Source organism: Cynocephalus volans, chromosome X, assembly GCF_027409185.1.
Source record: "Cynocephalus volans isolate mCynVol1 chromosome X, mCynVol1.pri, whole genome shotgun sequence".
Classification (NCBI taxonomy): Eukaryota; Metazoa; Chordata; class Mammalia; order Dermoptera; family Cynocephalidae; genus Cynocephalus; species Cynocephalus volans.
In genome coordinates, this window is record NC_084478.1 from 176727038 (window position 1) to 176747140 (window position 20103).

General features: G+C 48.7%; 1 protein-coding gene across 1 annotated transcript; it reads left to right on the plus strand.

Moving 5' to 3' along the window:
• Positions 1–4387: 4387 nt before the first annotated feature.
• On the plus strand, positions 4388–19463 carry GABRQ (gamma-aminobutyric acid type A receptor subunit theta). Its single transcript, XM_063084443.1, has 9 exons — positions 4388–4536; positions 6636–6724; positions 11811–11878; positions 13266–13486; positions 15071–15153; positions 15670–15807; positions 16376–16528; positions 17748–18004; positions 18744–19463. The coding sequence occupies exons 1-9, from the start codon at positions 4388–4390 to the stop codon at positions 19461–19463; spliced, it is 1878 nt and encodes a 625-aa protein (XP_062940513.1).
• Positions 19464–20103: the final 640 nt, after the last annotated feature.

The window sequence follows — 20103 nt, forward strand, 5'->3', positions numbered from 1 at the left end:
TGTGGTAGTGACCGCAGCCCTTTCCGAAGGAGACGGGAGGAACCTGGTAGGGCGGAGGGAATAAGCCAGGTGAAGTCCCAGAGCTAGCAAGTTGGGATGGAAGAAGATTCCCTTCTTTCTGGATTGTTCTGTTACTGAGCAGACATTATTATCACCTCCATATTTCAAATGAGAAAGCTGAGGTTCAGAGGCTGAGATACAGGCCTAGGTAGCTGATGATGGAGCTCTAATCTATATCTTCTGGTTTGTGGTCAAATGCCTTTTTAGTCCACTATGCTACAACCTGCCCCTGAAAAAAAAAAAAAAAAGCTCTGGAGTTATTGGAGCACCTTTCCTGCTTCTGCCCTTCCATAGTAAGGAAGGGAGATACTGCTAGAAGATGCTATAGCTATTAACTGGCAGGTTTCTGCAGGCTTGGGGGTGGGACGGGAGAGAAGCTGTGACCTACATAGATTGTGAATGTCCAGCAAGTGAAGAGAAAATATAGAAACTCAGAATCAAAAATCTAGTACCCCTTCCTTTATGACACTTTGTCTAAGTTGTTGGCCACATACTGCATGCTACAAATGAAGCAGGTTTATGTCTTCACTGTCAGACAGCATGCTGATTGACTTGGGGTTAAGCAAGACAGAAGGCTGTCTCGCCCTCCCAATAGTGTCTCTTGGAGAAAGAGTTTTCTGTGGGGGTGGAGGAGACCTTAGGGCTACATAAGAATGTTTGTCCCTCAAATAGAATGAATAAAAGTATAAAGGATTTTTGAGTCAAACACAGAAACTCTGATACAGCTTCTCATATAGAGCAGAATTTCCTCTATTCCACAGAAAAATTGAGTAAAAGCATTCTAAAGTCTAAAGTCTGCCTCCCATGCCCTAGTGTCAATCTCTGCTAAGCCTGCCCTGGGTCTCAACCTCTAATTGGACCATTAGCATAGCTTCTTTCTCTCTGGTCTTCTCCATTTCCACTATGCTATGTCCAGCAGTAGACTTATTTTTATTTATCCTGCCTAGAGTTCATTGGGTTTTTTGAATCTGTGAATTCAAATTTTCAGCCATCATCTTTTTCTCTCTATTTATTGTGTCTCTTATCCTCCTGTTTTTATTTTTCCATATAATTTGTTTCTCTAGGAAGAGCTCTGGACAATTTCTTGTAATTTATCTTCCAATTCAATAATTCTCTTTTTAGTTGTGTTTAGCCTTCTGTTAAACCTATCCATCAAATTCTCAAGTTTCATTGTTATGGTTTTTAGTTGTAGACCTTCTCCTCAATTCTTTTTTAAATTGGCTATATCACTTTTTTATGATTATCTCTTAACTGTAGATATTTTCAAGCTTATCCTTTATATTTTGGAATATAGTAAACCATGGCTATTGTAGTCTGTGTCACGTAATTCTGATATCTAAAGTCTTTATGAGTTTGTTTTTGTTGTCTATTTGTTTCTATTGGCAGTCACGGTGTATTTTTTTTTTTATGCCAAATTATCTTTGACGAGTGCTGACATATTATTGAAAAATTCTTTGTACAAATGATTCTAGGCCCAGGATAATAATACCTTCCTGCAGAAAGTCTTTTCATTTGATGTGGTATTTTCAAATGCCTGGGGACACTACCTGTTCAAGGCCACTTTAATCCAAGGTCAGTTTCCTTGGACTACCCAAATTACGGGTATCTAGGGTACAAGGCCACACGAGAGCTGGTTATTTCTGGGTCACCAATATGCCGAAAAAGTAGCCACTCAGAGTCTCAGGTGAAAGTGGTAGGAAGGCTTATCAAATCCCCCACTTGTTTGGGCCTTGAGTTTTGATTTTTGTCCCTTTTGCCCATGACACCACAAAAACCACAGCTCAAATTTCCCTACCCTTCAGCCCAACTGGAACATTCGCTGTCTTGTGGCAGAGCTGGTGAGAAGACAGATGGGCTAACTTCCAGGTTACTGCTCTTTCCCCTACCCCACGATATTCAGATTAAAGCTCATTCAACCTGGATATTTGTGGGTATTCTAATAAATTTACTAGATAAAAGCTCAACAAGTACAAATTATAGTAATATTTTTGTATTTCTTGTCGCATTTTGGATTATTTTTTCTCGTGAGTCAGAAATTTCAACAACCTCTAGGGAGAGCAGAAGTGGGGCAGTGGCCTCTGGGATGTGAATTCTAGAAGTGAATTCATCATCACAGTCGATTTTTGGCAATCTTCATAGTCACAAGGACACCTAGGAACAAAAACTTCAGGCTTCAGGCTTGTTTTCCTTGACAGAGGAGGGACCTGACCAATTGCCTGTGGAATTTGATTCCTCAATGCTGGGAACATCCCACAACCAAACACATCTACTCCCACCTGCTGGTGGCTGCCTGAACTTCCAGTCCAAGCCGACCGACTGAAAACAGACTGTTCTGGAAGTAGGCAAACCTGAAAATAGGGGTTCTAGTTTTGGCTTCTCCTGTTATGTGACCTTGGGCCAAGCTCGTTTTCTTCTCTGGGCCTCAGTTTCCCCACATTACAATCCAGGTGGTTGGACAAAATGACCTGTAATGGCCCTACCATTTTTGGCAAACAAGGATTGTTTCTGAAGGACAGCTGGGTGGCCATGGGGGCAGGACTAACAGCAGTAGGGGTGAGCTTGACTGATCTACTCCTGTGTGTAATAGCCAGTGACGATGGGGCCCACTGTCCTTTTTTCTTCTGTGCCCTTGTGGGAAGGAGAGCATTTGCTGCAATGGCAGGGAAAAGAGGGGAAGGAAAGGTGTGAGGTGCACTGCTCACTAAGAGAAAGCAGGGAGCTAGAAGATGTATTTTTTATAAGTTTGATTCTAAGATGGTTTAAAAGGGAGGGGATAAAGAGTTAAACCCTCAGCTGTGCAAAACAGTCCACCAGGCAAGTGAGGCTTTTTTGGGAACAAGCAATCCCACCTCATTTCACCAGATACTGAGGGAAAGTGGAAAGGTGGGGTGGGGGTGTCTCTTCCTGAATGTTCTAGTTAACTATGAGTGAGCTTGAAATCCATTTTGATTGCAACACTTCTCAATGGTGAACATGACTGAGCTGCATTTGTTGATTACCCACCTGGCCCGTGGGCTCTGGTGAGGCCTCTTTCGGAACTTGCTTTGTCATGGACCTGAGATGGGAAAGACAGAGGGGATTGGGTGCAGGCATTCCTTATCCTCTGAGATCTTCTGTTCCAGAGGGTCAGTGTTCCAGGTAGTGGGAAGAATAAGAGCCTTCTAGTGAAAATGCCAGGCTTTTCCACATGATGGGGCCAGCAGGCAGGAGCACTGTAGTGGCCTGCTCTCTAGAGGCTAACTGCCCTGAACATCCCAAACACTGACCTTGGTCTTCTTTTTCCTCTTCATGGTGTCAGCCCTGGACCCTCACTTCAACTCTACATCCCCTGGCGATGGAACACAGTCCCATCTCAGGGAGACCCCCATTGGTGAACCCTTCAGGTTCCCTGAGCCTTGTTCTGAAATCCCAAACTTGGGGCAAAGAGCTCTCTGGGAAATTTCAGTCTTCACGCAGCTCTTGAGCTACTGGAGCCCCATTTCCATGCTGATGCAGGGGCACGCGTGCTGGGGCCAGAAGCCTGCCACAAAACCCGCTGGTGAGCCCCCTTCGCTTCGCCCGGAGGCGAGGCACGCGGGGTTACTGGAGGCTCGGGGGTCTGGGAGTGAACAGCGGTGGGGGATCTCCTGATCCCCGAAGGTGTGCAGGTCTTTGAGAATGCGGAGTCAGCCATGGCAGTCAAATCACCGCACTCCCTTCCCCACAAAATACAAACTCTTGGGCACGGGCTCTTCCAAGAGAAACACACATTGTGCCTTTTGCAGAGAAAAGCACAGGTTCGGATGCCCCTGGCCGCGGACCCCTGGCCCAGGGCCCAGCTCCCTCCCCGGGCTCGGCCCCGCCCCTGTCTGTGTCTGGAGCTGGCCGGGGGACGACTGCAGAGGCCCGGAGGGGCGGGGGCAGGAGCGCGCGCCTTTTTGTGCGGCCCCTGGCGCCCTCCTGATTGGCCCGGCCGGTGCTGCCGTCGGAGTGGGCGGAGCCAGCCGCGCGCCGCTCGGTGTCCAGTTGCAGCCAGGAGCGGCCGCAGACGGAGCGCACCTCGCAGCGGCCGGGCGCGCTCCGGGGGGCGCTGCGTCGGGCGCAGCTGCTGGGTGGCTGCTACCCCTGGACGCTGGGTGCCGGGTTCCGGACCGACCCCCGCGCTCCCTCCTTGCCGTGATCTCCCTGCTCTCCCTCTCCCAGGCGACTCTTGGCAGAAGAGCTAGCGACCCCGCCCCCCACCCCCAGCCCCGCACCGACCCGCTCCCCACCCCCACCCCCCGGGGTCCCCTGCTCCAGCTGTCCGCAGCCGTCTCCCGCGCCCTGCGGCCCCCAGAGCACCTCTGCCATGGGCATCCGTGGCATGCTGCGAGCCGCCGTGCTCCTACTGCTCATCAGGACCTGGCTCGCGGAGAGCAACGACCCCAGTCCCATCCCGAAATTCCACTTCGAGTTCTCCTCCGATGTGCCCGACGTCGTCCTGAACCTCTTCAATTGGTAAGGGGGCGCCGCCAGGCTGGGCACGGTGGGGACGGGGACAGGCAGATGGTCTCTGGCCTCTTGGACAGAGTGGGTTGGAGGGGGTCTCAGACCTGGGCTCGCTGAGCCCTGGCGCGCGGGCCCTGCCTGCTGGCCCCTGGAGGGGGTGGGATAGGAGTGGAGGCGGCCAGTTGGGATGGAGCCCTGTGCTTAAGCCCATCTGTTACTGCGGCGCATGGCTGCCCCCCGTGAGCCCAAACCGCAGCTGGGGGTGGGGGAAGGGGAGGGTGCCCTCACCCCAGGGTCTGCCCATCCATCCCCAAGGACTAAGGACCCCAGGCAGTTTTCCCCAGTCACGTCCTTTGATACCTGTGGGATGGGGGAAGGGGGATACAGGGGGATGGGCAAGTCACAAAACCGACAGGAAAGACACCTGTTTGAGTCGGGATTGGAGTCCATTCCCTGAGGCTCGAGAATGTGAGTGCGTGCATGTGTATCATGAGAGGTGATGGACTCTTTCCAGTGCAGTAGATAGAAATTATTAACTCAACCTGATCGGAGCCCAGACAGTGTGATGGCTGGCTGGATAATCGTATAACCGTGTGCCCTGAGATGGGTGTGCTTTTGTACTCACTCCTGTGAAAGCATTTGACGATTCAGGTTTTTTTCCGTGTTTGATTTCAAGTTTGTTTGGGTCTGCGAATATCTGACGAGATGTTGAACAGTCAGCCTTTGCATGTAGATCACACAGAAGCGTGTATTTGTGGTGACGCACAGATCCTAAGCCCTGGCACATGGGTAATGTGTGATTGGAAACAGGCGGGAATGCATTGCTTTAATTTGGGAGTAATTCATGGGCACACTTTGGAATGTTGCAAAATGAAATTTTATGATTAAAGATGATCAGGAATAATTTCTAATAATTTTTAAATGGCAAGCTAGAAATGAACACGTATTCAGAAAAAAAGGGGGGGGGGATAGTTGGGCAAGGTTCCAGCAGACAGCCCTGCAGTGCCCTCAAACCAGCATACCAGACTGCGTCAGTGAACACACGCGCATGCACGCGCACACACACACACACACACACACACACACACACACACACACACACACACAGATTTGCAGGGGTTGACGTTCCCTGGGCAATGCGTCAAAGATTCGAAGAGTCACAGTGATGCCCAGGCCAGGGCCTGTTTGCATTCACAAGTCCTTTCAGGGAAAAGACCCCGGCTGAAGACCTAGGTGAACTGGGTGAGCATATCAGAGACGTCTGAAAAGGCCGGCTCTCTGCAGAGATGTGCTGGGTCCACTTACGTGTGCTCACCCAAGACACCTCCAGGCTGGAAGCACATGCTTAGTGAGGGAGATGCCTGCTCCCAGAGTGGATGTCTTTTCGAGGACAGCTCTGAACCCTAAGAATCTGAAATGGTTTGGTTAGATGAGGGTCATAAATCTGCTAGATGAGCAAGGCTCTTTCTCTGTGTCATATGCCATATGCCAAGTCGTAAAACCAGAGATAATATCCAAAAAAAGTGTTGACAAGCTGACAAAAAAATGCCCAGCCCTAGCCCAGGTAAATGAAATAGGACTTTGAGCTGGTGAATGTTGGCTTAGCTGAGTAGGGCACTGAGAGAGGAAGATGACTTTTCCTGGGGCAATCAGGTACCCCTGGAAGGAAGAACCCCCACCAACCTGGAAAGCACCGTTTGGGCTGATGGCAAGGGGCCAGGTGGGGCTTCTTATGGAGTTGAAGTAATGCTTTTTTCTGAGGGCTCCCACCTGCCCACTCTCTCCTCTCTCCCCTGCTACCACCTTCCCTCTCCTCTCTCCCCCGACCCCCCCCCCACCCCCCAGTTCTGCCTGGTAACAAGGATCCAGTTTTTGTGCCCCACCCTCTGGATAAAATCTGGGAAGAGGGAGGGGGGAAGAGAAATCTGCGTCACTGCTGCGCTTCTGGCTGACTCACCATGGAAAGGGAGGGGAGCAGGGAGAGAGTGTGTACACGTATGACTGGACATGTCTGTGTATGTGCAGGAGGAGGGAAGGCCCTGATAAGCCGGCCATTGGCAAGCCGGCCACAAGTCAACCAGCATTTACTGATGACTTCTCTGTTTCAGCAAAAATTGTGCAAATGAAGTTGTGGTTCAAAAGATTTTGGACAGGGTGCTGTCAAGATATGATGTCCGTCTGAGACCAAATTTTGGAGGTAAGCCACATCCAGACCCTAGAGGCCTTTGCCTTAGGTGGACTGTAAGCTGACCAATGGCACTCCCTCAGGCTCTACACCTCTGCCTCTCTAGATCACCCCTTTCTGACGCTGCAGGGACTTGCAAGGTAGCACTCCCAGGCCACCAAACGCAGGCCTTTTGCTCTGCCTCTGAAAGTTCTCCCACTTTTCCATCTTCATATGCACGAGCTCTTCTGCCCCCTCCACACTCTCTTACAGTGGTGTGGCTGGAGAAGGGCTACATGGAAATGGGTGTGCAGGACACAGCACGCTGTGCTTGTCAGGCTAGGGTTTTCTGCTCCATCTATTGGGGGACACATGTTCTTCCACTTGAGCACATTCCTTGCACCCGGGCACTCGCCCGGAGAAGGGCTACATGGAAATGGGTGTGCAGGACACAGCACGCTGTGCTTGTCAGGCTAGGGTTTTCTGCTCCATCTATTGGGGGACACATGTTCTTCCACTTGAGCACATTCCTTGCACCCGGGCACTCGCCCCATTCAGCTAGTTCAAAACTGAGGGCGTGGTCTTCTCTGTCTAGTTTACTTAACCCACCCAGGCCCTGGGCACTTTTACCTCACCTATCCCTTCCCCACACCTTCAGCTCCCACCACGTTCAATCCATTCAACCCGCTGCAGTTGGTGTGACCTTTATAAATCCAGGCTGATCGCTTCAGGAACTTTTGAAGGCTTTGCCTAACCGCCAAATAAAATCCCAACTCAGCCTAACACTCCAATCTCTAGCACAGAGATGAGAAATAACAAGGGAATTGACACACAAGCCTCAGGAAGTCAATGTGTCAGTTTCTCCCTAGATTTCTGCTCAGATTCTCCCTTGGAAAGGGAAACTGGCCTGGACCACACAACTTTTAAGTGTCAAACAACCTACCCTGACCCCACATAAGAGGAATAGCATTCTCTGGCCCACGAAACACCCAGGAAACCTAGACCAAGGACAGACAAAAGAAAGAGTACACTGTATAGAAGTTAGCTGCATTCCAGCTGAAAGGAAGCAGAGTGAGCTAAACAGCAGAGCAGCTAAGCCAAAAAAAGCACCCAACTTCCCGCGGGAGGACTGTATACCTACTCTAAAGGTTTCATGCATGTTAATAGCTCGCATTTGTGTGTATGAATAAAGGTCTTATGAATACACTGCGCCTCCACCCAAAGAGCACACAGCTGTCAGGATTTCGCCTTTGTGGTGACCAGTGGGGGCACCATGTTTGGCCTGGGGAGCCACCTCGAAAACCAAGGCAGTTGGCCTAGCCCTAAGCTTTGAGGGTGGGACACTTGACTGGTGCTCCCCCCCTTTGCTCCGTTGCTCCCCCTGGAGCATGAGGGAAGATGGCACAGCCCAACAGAACCAAGGTGAGTGTGCACTGGGAACTGGGGTGCAGAGGGCAGAAGGCAGGCTCTGCCAATAGCCTTAGACTGCAAGGGCAGCAGCTCCTTTTCTGGGTGGGGCCCCTAAGGAGAGAGGTCTGGGTGTATGGGAACCCGGGTGTTAGAGCACAGCCAGCACCCCATTGCATGGCACTGGCTTTTGGATCGGTTGCACCAAGCACCGATGGGTAGCAAGGGAGTAGCTACTTCATTTTCTCCTTTCCTCGATCTCATGTTTCTCAGAAAGGGCTGACCAGCAACCGTTTAAGTACACCAAGCACATTCTCCCCACTGTTTCGAGGACAGGTTGCCACCTCTGCAGAGAAGTTTTCATCACTCCTTCATCACCTGTTCTTTCCCTGGCACTATGATGGATGCTAGGGAGGAAGAGCAGTTGCAGCAGCAAAGGTTCCAGGAGGGAGGGGAGTGACTACTCCACCACCTTTCCTGCCTTCCTGAGTTCCTCAGGAGGGTCAATGATGGGGATATAGGGCTGAGGCCATCGCTCCAAAGATGGCATTTAGTCTTCTTCTCTGGAACTTTCTGGTTCTCCTCTATTATCCTTTTAGGGATGTGTGATACCTTAGCTGAGCTCTCGTCTTGACCACTGCTAGCATGTAAGGTGGCCCCTTTAGGTGAATCAATTAGAAGAATGTCCCCTTCCTCTGGGCTGCATCCTTGTGCCAGGGATGATGGCGTGCTGAGGGGAATGTACACTGCATTTCAGCTCCCACTTGCCCCTTTCAGCTGGGAGCCCTTGGACAATTTTCTGCCCTGGCCTTTTAGGGTCCGCAACATTCCACCATGATGCGGTATGAAAAGGTCTAGACAAGGAGTCTGACACTAGAGGGCGGGCGGGGGTGGCTGGCTGCCTGGCCCTTCTGGGGCTTGTTGCCTGCCTAACACAGCTTCCATCCTCTAAAGGCATATGGGGGGCCTGAAAGGCAATTATCAAGAATAGTGTTTCTAGAAACCCCTGTCACTACATAGCACATTCTTGGGGCTTGGCCACAATAGCCCTGAATGCTGGAGTCCAAGCTGTGCCTTAACACAGAGGCCCGTTTACTTCTCAGCTGCCGTTCATGTGCTTATTCCCAATAGCACTTTGCTTTTAGAAGCATTGGCTTGGAATCACACATTTCCCTCTTTGCATCTCCGCTTCTGGGCAATCAGCCTGCAGTCAAACTGGCAGGCAGAATTGCAAGCGTCATGAGAGTCTCCCTAGCAGCAGTGTGATGTAATACACAAAGAATAAGGGCTTTGCTGCGGCGCTGGGCATAGACAGCTTTGAGCTGATGAGGGAGCAATAAAAATGTAGGTGTCCACGGTGCCTTACAGTGTTCTATCTTCACATCCATGATCACATTTGAGTCCTGCCACTAGACAGTGCTAACACCTGGGCCTGAGAAAAAGCTAGGAAGCAGAAACACACTGATACACACATTCACACACTCAGTCACACTTGCACATTGATGCACATAGTCACCCTTACACGTGTATTCACTCACATGACACACTCACAAATTCACTCACACACAGACATGCTCCCACCAGCATGATTACACGTTCACTTTTACACTAACACACGCATGTGAACATGCTTTCACATTCCACACACACATGGACACACTCACATATTTATTCATGCACAAACATGCTCATAGACACAGTCACACAAACAGGTGCACATGAAGACATATTAGCACGCAAACATGCTCACACATATGCAAAGGAGCATGCTCACATACTTCTCACACACAAACATGCCTACACATAGGAACATACAACATGCTCACATACCTAAACATGCAAATTCACTCACACGTGAACATAAAACACTCACACACTCACACATGCACATACACAAATGAAGGTGCTCACACATTCACTCACACACAAACATGCTCACATACAGGAACACACCCATAAATTCACTTGCCCACATGGACACACACATGCTTACACACACACATGCTCACATGTTCACACATGAAGGTGCTCACACATTCACTCACAAACATGCCCATATGTAGGCCCACACTCAAATTTACTCACACACGAACACACATTAACACACAAACATGCTCACATACAGGAACACATTCATAAATCCACTTGCCCACATGGACACACACAAATGCTCACACCTTCACATGCAGAAACACTCACATACAGGCACTCACACGTTCACTCACATGTGAACATGCTCACACATAGATTTGCTCACATGCTGAAAATGTACGCACACTGACATGTACATGTGCATTAACATGCTTGCACACAGTCTCTCACATTTACTCACACATGAGCATTGTCACACACACAAACATGCTAACATTCGTTCATACGAACACACAGAGACATCACAGGATAGAAAAACATGCTCACATACACTCATGTCAACACAAGTGGTTTACACATATGAACATGCTCGTGCATTCACTCACACGTGGACATGCTCACAAAAACACTAACAGATGAACAGGCTCACACCAACACTCACACACATTCACTCCCTCACACGTACTCTCAAATACATGCACAGACACTCACACGTTCACTGACATGCACAGACATGGCCACACATTTATTTACCTAGAAACATGCTACTCATTCACTGACCCACAAACACTTACAACACTGACACATGCACTCACACGTCCACATGAATGCACTCATACTAGGGGCATGGTCACACCGTTACTCTCACAAAAACACACTCAAACATTCACACACAGACATGCTCACATCAACTCGTGTACATGTTCACACATTCACTCACACACAGAGACAAGCTCCCACTCACATACACTCACACATAGTCATACACACACACAAACATACTCACACTCATACAGTCACTGCCGCACATCAGCACATCTACCTGCCTGCATGTGTTTGCACATTTAGTCTCATACAACATACCAAAGCACTTAGATATGCTCGTGCACTCACCCACATATGCACACACAAATTTGCTCATATATACCGATAAGCTCATAAACACACGCTCACAGTCTCTTGCACATACACTCATACGCAGTCACGCATTCACTCCTCACACATGAACACACTCATATATTCACTCCCACACAACAGCATGCCTACACAAACGCACATGCTCACACATTTGCCCCATACAACACAGTCAAGCACACAAACATGCTCACACATTCACTCATATGTAGATATGCTTGCACACACTGACACATTCACCTGCACATGAACACACACACAAATTCATACACATGAACATGCTCGCATACACTCATATATACTCACTCAAGAACACGCAAGCACTCAAACATGCTCACACATTCACTCACACTCACACTCAAGCATGCTCACACACAGCCATGAATCTTGGCTGTTCAGGGGCTCATTGCTTTACAGGAAAACATTTAGAAAAAGAGTGTTCCATCCTCTTATTTTCTTTTTATTTTGCCCTGACCCCTTCCTTTCAGATATCACGGCCAGGCCTTGCTCTAAGTGCTTGACCTGCCTTAACTGTGAGACCAGGGCTATCATTATCCCCATTTTACCCATGAGGAAATTAAGGCTCCGAGAGGTCACACAGCTAGCAAGTGTCAAAGCACTTTCAAACTCAGGCAGTCCATCTCCTGAATCCATGCTCTTAAACTTTATCCTACCCTGCATGTAATAGTGTCTTCTTGTATTGCAGGTGCCCCTGTGCCCGTGAGAGTGTCTATCTATGTCTCCAGCATTGAACAGATTTCAGAAATAAGTATGGTGAGTGTGTCAGTTCCAGCTATGGGGCTAGAGACAGGGGATGTGGGATAAGGAGCAGAGTCATAAGCCAACTCCAGTTGTTCTACCCTGTGGCCGAACTCACTTGAAGGAACACTGTAGGTCTTGGAAACTACAGCCACCTGGAATAAAAAATAAATCAACTGAACCCCCACATCACAGCATATCAAAAAACTCAATTCTAGATGAATTATAGACTTAAAAGTGAAAGGTTTATGAAGCTTTTAAAAGAAAATACAATAGTGGACACTGTCTTTGTGTCTTGGAATACATAGGGATTTCTTTAAAAGACACAGAAAACAAACCATAAAAATAAATACTGGTAACTTTAACTATATTAAAATTAAAATTCTGTTTAGCTGAAACTTCTGGAACTCTCGTTTTGCAAAACAAACAAAACCACTACAACAAGTGTCAAAGGATAAGTCAGAGTAGACTAAGATATTTGTGAAACAAAGGACTGATATTCAAAATGTGCATATAAAATTTCTGTGAATTATTAAGAATATTTTAAAAACCAATAGAAAAATGGTCAGTAAATGTGAAGAGGATCTTCGCTTTTATGAAGAAAACAAAATAGCAGATAAACGTATGAAAAGATGCTTTAATCTGTGAAATGCAAAATATGCATAAAACCCAGTGAAAACCAATTACATTCTCACCCGATTGGCAAAGATCAAAAGTCAGACAGTACTAATGTCAGTGAGGCAGAAGCACTGGGAGCCCTCACTGCTCTTGGCCCTTGGCCGGGGTGTAAACTGGAACTGTCACTTGGTCATTTTTATTTCATCATGGTTTTGGTATGTGTGGTGTATTCACATGATAATATGCTTGATATATTCATATACAGGTATGTTATCCAGCAATGCAAGTGAACAAATTATAGTTACACACGTCAACCTAAACAAATCTCACAAATATAATGTCAAGTGAAAAAAGTAAATTATGAGTGCATACAATATGATTCTATTTGAATAAAATTCAAAAAATAAGACCAACTAAGCAATATGTTTTCTAGAAATACATATGTAGGCAATAAAATCTAACAAAAAGCAAGGAAATTAGTATCATAAAATCTAGGGTAATGGTTACTGCTGGAGGATGGGTGGGGAATATGTTTTGGAAAGGATACATTGGGGCTTGAAAGTTATTAGTAATGTTCTATTTCTTAACCTGGATTTTAATTACATGAGGTTTGTTTTATTATTTTTTCTTAATCATACATATGTTTCATGCACTCAGCTATATTGGTGATATATTTCATACGCTTGCATACACACCCGTGTGCTCACACGTGCACACACACACAGGACAGAGAGCTAGACAACCTAACTTACTAACTTACTGGGATTTACCTTGCTCTCCCCAGGACTACACAATCACGATGTTTTTTCATCAGACCTGGAAAGATTCACGCTTATCATACTTTGAGACCAACCTGAACCTGACCCTGGACTATCGGATGCATGAGAAATTGTGGGTCCCCGACTGTTACTTCCTGAACAGCAAGGATGCTTTTGTGCATGATGTGACAGTGGAAAATCGCGTGTTTCAGCTTCACCCAGATGGAACGGTGCGGTATGGCATCCGGTGAGTCCCCTTAGGGGACTGGGAATATCCCAGCAGGCTTCTCTCTTTCTACTGAATATCCCACGAACACACTCTTAGGGACATACAGAGGAGCCCAGTGCCTTCCATATCTGCCTTGCACTGCTCCCCCCACTCATCCTACCCAGTAGCCAAAGTGGAACTTTCAGAGTTTCCCACAGACACCCGTAGCTGTGTTGTCCCCATACCTTGGCTTCTATTTTTCCTTCTGCCTGGAGTGGCCTTTTCTCCCTTTCCGTGAGTTGTAACCTTGCCCACCCTTCAATCCTTAGCTCAAACGCCCTCTTGGTCAAGGAATCCTCCTTGATTCCCTCAAAGACCTCTCCCTGCACCTTAGCATTGTATTCATTCTGTTCTTCGTGTGTGTGTCTTTTCTTCCTGTGCAGGGACGGAGAGGTGGAAGGGGAGGGGTGTGTGTGGTGTGGGTGTCTGGCCCGTGGCTGTCTGTACACACAGAGTGCGTGCATGCTGGAACCCTTTCCTCGTCTAGTTATAGCATAGCAGGCAGTCCCCAAGGCTGTCCTCACAGCGTCATCTCTTACAAACCGTCTCTAAAGACACATGTGAGAGATCAGTTTAGCTCAGAAAATGTCTCTAAGAAGTAGCTCCTGGAGTACAAGTCTGATCTGTGGGTTTCTCTTTCTCTGCGGTACTCTTGCTCTATCCCTTCTTTCTCCATCTACTTTCCCATGGACCAAGGCTGTGGAGTTAGAGGATAACAAAGCTTGCAGGCAGCAGGTCACTGGTCACACTTGTTTCATTTAAAGGGGGCATCGGCTGTTTAACGCAGCATGTAAGATTCATAGGAGGGAGAGACACACGCGCACACACACACACACACTCAATTGCTTTGAGGGTTGAAAGAGACTAGGCTGGGGTTAGCAAATGGGAAGGACAGGATAAGGGGTGGGACAGAGCCTCCCAGCTGAGGCTGTGGAGAGCCTTTGTCATTATTCTGTTTCCCACTGGTCACTTCTTCCACTTCCCCAGCTCTTCCAAGAGCCCTGCTCAGATTCCTCTCACAGACACGCCATGTAGCAGCTGAAATCTCCTGCCCCCTGGGTGTACTGTCCACACTTCTGTGGCCCACCACAGATATGTTGATCCATTCAGTGCCCACTGGCATTTGCTAGGCCCCAGTACCCACATAGGCCCACACCTCTGGCATGTGTACACACGTGGCTACAGGTGGGCCTGAAAACTGTGTGCTACACTGAAACACATCTGTGTGTGTGCACTGCACACACTGCACAGCAGAGCTTCAGTACAGCACGCAGTTTTCTCTCGACAGCCTCGCTGCCTCTCTAGCAAGCGCAAGTCCCTTCTGTCTCCGCATTACCCTTCCTTAAGGGCCCTCCCTGGTGTGACACCCTGCGGTTTTCTGACATGCCATATGTCTGTCCTGCCAGATCGCCTGGTTTCTTTGTCACATACAGATTCCTTCTCTCCTCCCTACACATGGGTCAGTCCTTGAGGCCACTCTTCCCTCCCCAGCCCTCACAGGCTCCTCAGGAACGGTTGCTTGCCTGGGCCCGACTCACTTTTTCCTTCCTCTTTCCTTCGCAGACTCACCACCACAGCAGCCTGTTCCCTGGACCTGCATAAATTCCCTTTGGATAAGCAGTCCTGCAAGTTGGAGGTGGAGAGCTGTACGTGTATCTCCTGTGACCCCTTCTTCTCTGCCTGGGGCTGTGGCAGTCAGGAGACCAAGAATTGACAGGGAGAGGGACAGCGCATCTCCTCCACGCCCTCCCTTCCCCACATTCTCTCTCCTACATAGATAGACAGACAGACAGATATATGATGATAGATGATTGATTAATAGATGTGTATACACACACACACACACACACACACACAAACATATGGCATCTGGGAGCAGGTGGCCTTTAGGGTATAAATAGTCCTACTGGGAAATTGTGCACACGCTAGTGGGTAGGAGCTCATACAGTCTCTTTACTGGACTTTTCCTCCGTGCTAAGAAACTCCAAAGTGAGAGTTCTCTTTCCGAGTGCCCCCTCTCACCCATGCTGAAACTTAGCAAACCATAAAGGAGCCCCCAAAATTGCAAGTTCCAATCCTTTGGTTTTCACAGATTGCTCTGGCATGAAGTCTGCCTGTGCTCATTTTCGGAGGCTAATTCTCTGTTTCTCTCCCCCTCCCAGATGGCTACACGGTGGAAGATATCATGTTATTCTGGGAAGACGATGGGAACGCCATCCGTATGACTGAGGAACTGCACATCCCTCAGTTTTCCTTCCTGGGGAGGACAATTACTAGCAAGGAAGTGTATTTCTACACAGGTGGGTCTGACCTCTTCCTTCCCCTTGTCTCTAGTCCCCTTTGCACCCCTATAAGCTCCTGGGGACCTCTGCCTTTGACCCCTCCACTCTCCGCTGCCTTCTTTCTCATTTCCCTCTGGTTCTGGACACCTGCCAGGCCCCCTTGACAAAGCTCCAGTGGCTCACCTTCTGTGGAGGGGGAATGGGTGTGGAAGCACTTGGCCAGGTTTGCAACACTCTACAGGTGTCAAGGATTCCTGCTCCTCTCACCCTCCACCTGTTGGCAGCTTGGAAAACATCTCTTGTTTCTCCCATTCCAAAACTTCAGCTAACATGGAGCAAGTGAGAAAAGATGCGGAGAGAAAGCAGACTTGCTGTGCCTCATAGGCCGCCTGAGACATGCCATGGTCACTGGCTTCCTCAGGCAACAAGTGGGGCCAGTTCTGAGACTTGCCCAGGCTGGATGCCTCTGGACAGAGTATGAGAGCCTGAACTACCCATCAGTCTCCCCTTCTCCTCCATCCTGTACCTCTCCCCCCTGCAAATACCCTGAGCCCTGCCACCCTGAACCAGTGTGTCCCCTTGCCAGGTTCCTACATGCGCCTGATACTGAAGTTCCAGGTCCAGAGAGAAGTCAACAGCTACCTTGTGCAGGTCTACTGGCCTACTGTCCTCACCACTATTCTCTCCTGGATTTCATTTTGGATGAACTACAATTCTTCTGCAGCCAGAGTGACAATTGGTAGGTCCTATCTCTATTCTGGAGAATAACTTGGGTCCTTTTGCTCAGAAAAAAATAAGAGTGAGGAAGGAATACCTGGAGCAGTGCGTGACTGGACGGGCAAGAAAACACGGATTTTTTTCCATAGTCATTTGTACAGGTGCCCAGCCAATCTTCAGTGGAGATACGAACACTGGAGACAGATGTAAAAAAACGCGAGGGCCAGAATCTTGGCATGTGGGGCCCAGAGTACGAGAATTCATTGTTTGTTGGATACATAAAAAAATAGGCGAGTCATAAACTTAGATCAGAAGTGCAATACCATAAACACTGAAAAGTGAGATATCAAGATGCCCTACCAGACAGCAGAGGAGCTGTCCTCAATGAGTGTAATATGGAGATAAGCTATCAGTCCAGAGAAGGAAGTGAGCCAAGTCTTGCTGGCTAAAACTACACCAGGAAAGTATTGTTTGAAGTGAGTTTTGAGAACTTGCAGGAGGCAGAGACAGAAGACTTGGCATTCCCCAAAGGAGGAGATAGCTGAATTAAAGGCATAGGAGCCCTAAAAGGGGGCTAAATAAAAGTGCGCCTGGGGCAGGAGTTGGAGAAGTGAGGGGAGCAGCAGAAATACATCCTGGGCAGACTTGGGAAGACCTTGAACTTCATGTCTAGATGTGGGGAGCTATGCAAGCTTTTGGGCAGTGCCAACGAGGTCCCTAAGAAATTGGCTGCCTGGTTTGTCTGTCCCCTCCCAGCAGAATGTCAATGTGTGCCAGACCCAGGTCTGATTGCTCCTTCAATATCTTTGGGGCAGATTTCTCAGCCTCCTTCTTTAGGAGCACATTCTGGACTAAACCTTTATATTTGAGTAATATGTTAGGGTTCACAAAACTTTCACAGGGACTAAAGAAAGGACTGTGTTAGTAGGGAAGAGGCCGTCATAGGGCAAGGTGAGGCTGGAGTTGTAAATCGCTGTGAAGCTTTGGAGATTTGGGACCTGATCCTAAGAGCAACGGGAGGCCATTGAACCATTGAAGCATAGGCTGGATGTAAAGATCAGGGACAAGGAGCAAAGAGCACTTTAGCAGAGGCTCCAGGCCCAGACGGCTGAAGGTCTTTGCTGAGGGCCCTCCCTACCCCAGAGATGGCCTTTGCTCCCTTCCTGTGGGCTGCAGACCCAGTGGCTTGCCAAGAACATCAGCTGCCCCAGAAGATTAAGCCCGTGCTGTGTTGTTTATAGGTCTGACTTCAATACTCGTCCTGACCACCATCGACTCACATCTGCGGGACACACTCCCCAACGTTTCCTGTATCAAGGCCATTGACATCTATATCCTTGTATGCTTGTTCTTTGTGTTCCTGTCCTTGCTGGAGTATGTCTACATCAACTATCTTTTCTTCAGCCAAGGTCCTCGGCGCCATCATAGGCGACACAGGAGACCCCGAAGAGTCATTGCCCGCTACCGCTACCAGGAGGTGGTGGTGGGAAATGTGCAGGTTTGACTTTTTCACTGATAGTCAGCATTCCCTGAGCACCTCTTCAGCGTAAGCTTAGCGCCTGGCCCTTTCGCATTTCTTAGTGCCTCTAATCCTCATACACACACACAACACACATGCGTAGCACACATACATACAACAGGTGACAAGCAAGTAGGACTATTTATCATCATTCCTTTATAGATGATCATTGTCCGAGGTCACAAGGCAAGTAAATGGCACAGCTAGATTTCTCCAGACCTTTGGACCAAATTTAATCCACTTTGCATGCTTCGAGGGCAGACCATGGAGCCGGAAGGGAAGATGGGCACAAGGAGGTTGAAAGGAAGACAGACACCCGAGAGCCTTGCCTGCCTTCCCCTCCTTCCTTGGCACTTGAGATGCCCAAGTCTATGCTGAGGCTTTTGCCGAGGGTAGTACTTTAATGTCCAACGACCTCCCTCCTTTGCAGAGAGCCCAGCCCCACCTGCCTGAGCAGCCCTCCATGCACCATACAGTGCTGCCAAGGGAGCAGCTGCCCGCAGGGAGACACTGGCTTGGCAGCTGCCATGGCCTTCTCTTGCATGCTAACAGCCCCCTGAGCACCAGAGACCCCAAGAGGAGATGGCTCTGTCAAAGAGATCAACAGTAACCTTGCAAATGTTGATGAGGAAAGCCCCTCCCCCTTCCCTCCCCACCCCCAGTGCATCTCCATCTAGGCAATATGAAACTGATGATCCTATCCATTATCTCCTCAAAGGATGGCCTGATTAACGTGGAAGACAAAGTCAGCTCTCTTCCCACCAACCCAGTGCAGGCCCGCCTAGCAAGCCCTGAAAGCCTCGGTTCTTTGATGTCCATCTCAGAGCAGGCCCGGCTGGCCACCTCGGAAAGCCTCAGCTCACTCTCTTCTCTCTCAGGCCAGCCCCCGCTGGCCAGTGGAGAAAGCCTGAGTGATCTCCCCTCCACCTCAGAGCAGGCCCAGCACGGCGGTGGCATTCACTTTAATGGTTTCCAGACTGATGACAGTATTATTCCTACTGAAATCCGCAACCGTGCCGAGGCCCATAGCCGTGCTGAGACCCGTGACCTTGAAGACTCCGAAGAGTGCTCAAGCTTGGATGGGAGCCATAGCTGTGGCCCCAGTGGGAGGCTGGTTCTTCACCATGGCCAGAGGTGTGTGCAGGAAGGAAGCAACCTTGATGTGATCCGTAGTGATAACATCAATGTCAAGGGCGATGCTGACAGTATCTGGAGCCTTCATGATGATGAGTTCATGGCCTATGACCAAGAGAAGGACAGTAGCTCAGAGTCTGAGGACAGTAGCCCCCCGAGCCCCGGGTGCTCCTTCAATGAACGGTTCTCCTTTGATCTCTTTAATCCTGAATATGTCCCTAGGATTGACAGGTGGTCCCGGTTCCTCTTTCCTCTTTCCTTTGGGTTGTTCAACATTGTTTACTGGGCGTACCATATCTATTAGTTCCCCAGTGCCCCAAGAGTGGCAGGGACACTGTGCTGTGTTCCTTTCACAGTTTCTTTTGGTTCTGTATTTCCCTCTTTCCTTTGTTCATTTTATTTTGTGGTTATTTGGACAATCTAATCAGTTCAGCACTTCTCTTGATAAACATGAGGTGGGGAGTACTTGGAAAGAATGAGTTCTGGCTGGAAGGGAAGGAATTGAGGAGGAGTTGGAGGTAAACAGCACAATGATTTCCCTTCCTGCTCGAAAACTGTCACCTTTTCAAAGACTTCTAACAGCTAATCAGCATAGAAAAGCCCCCGGAAATGTTTAGAGGGCTGAGAGGAGCCAGACTGGAGGACTGGGTCTGAGCCCTTCTCACAAAACATTTCCAGGGACTTCTCTGTCCCGCTGAAGTGTTGAAATTTCTTTTCATTATTTTTTTCTTCTTCCTCTTGTTTTTGTTTTTGTTTTCCTCCTAGGGATTACAGACCTTACCCTCTGCTAAGGGCTTTATAGGAGAAAGTCAAGCTGAGTTGGGCTAGGATGCACAGGGGAAGGACTAGCCATGGCTTGCAAGTGCAGGGAACTGCCTATAGGAAACTTGGGGAGTGTTTTAAAGTGCCTTTACCCCACTATTTTGTGTTGTATTTTGAGTGTG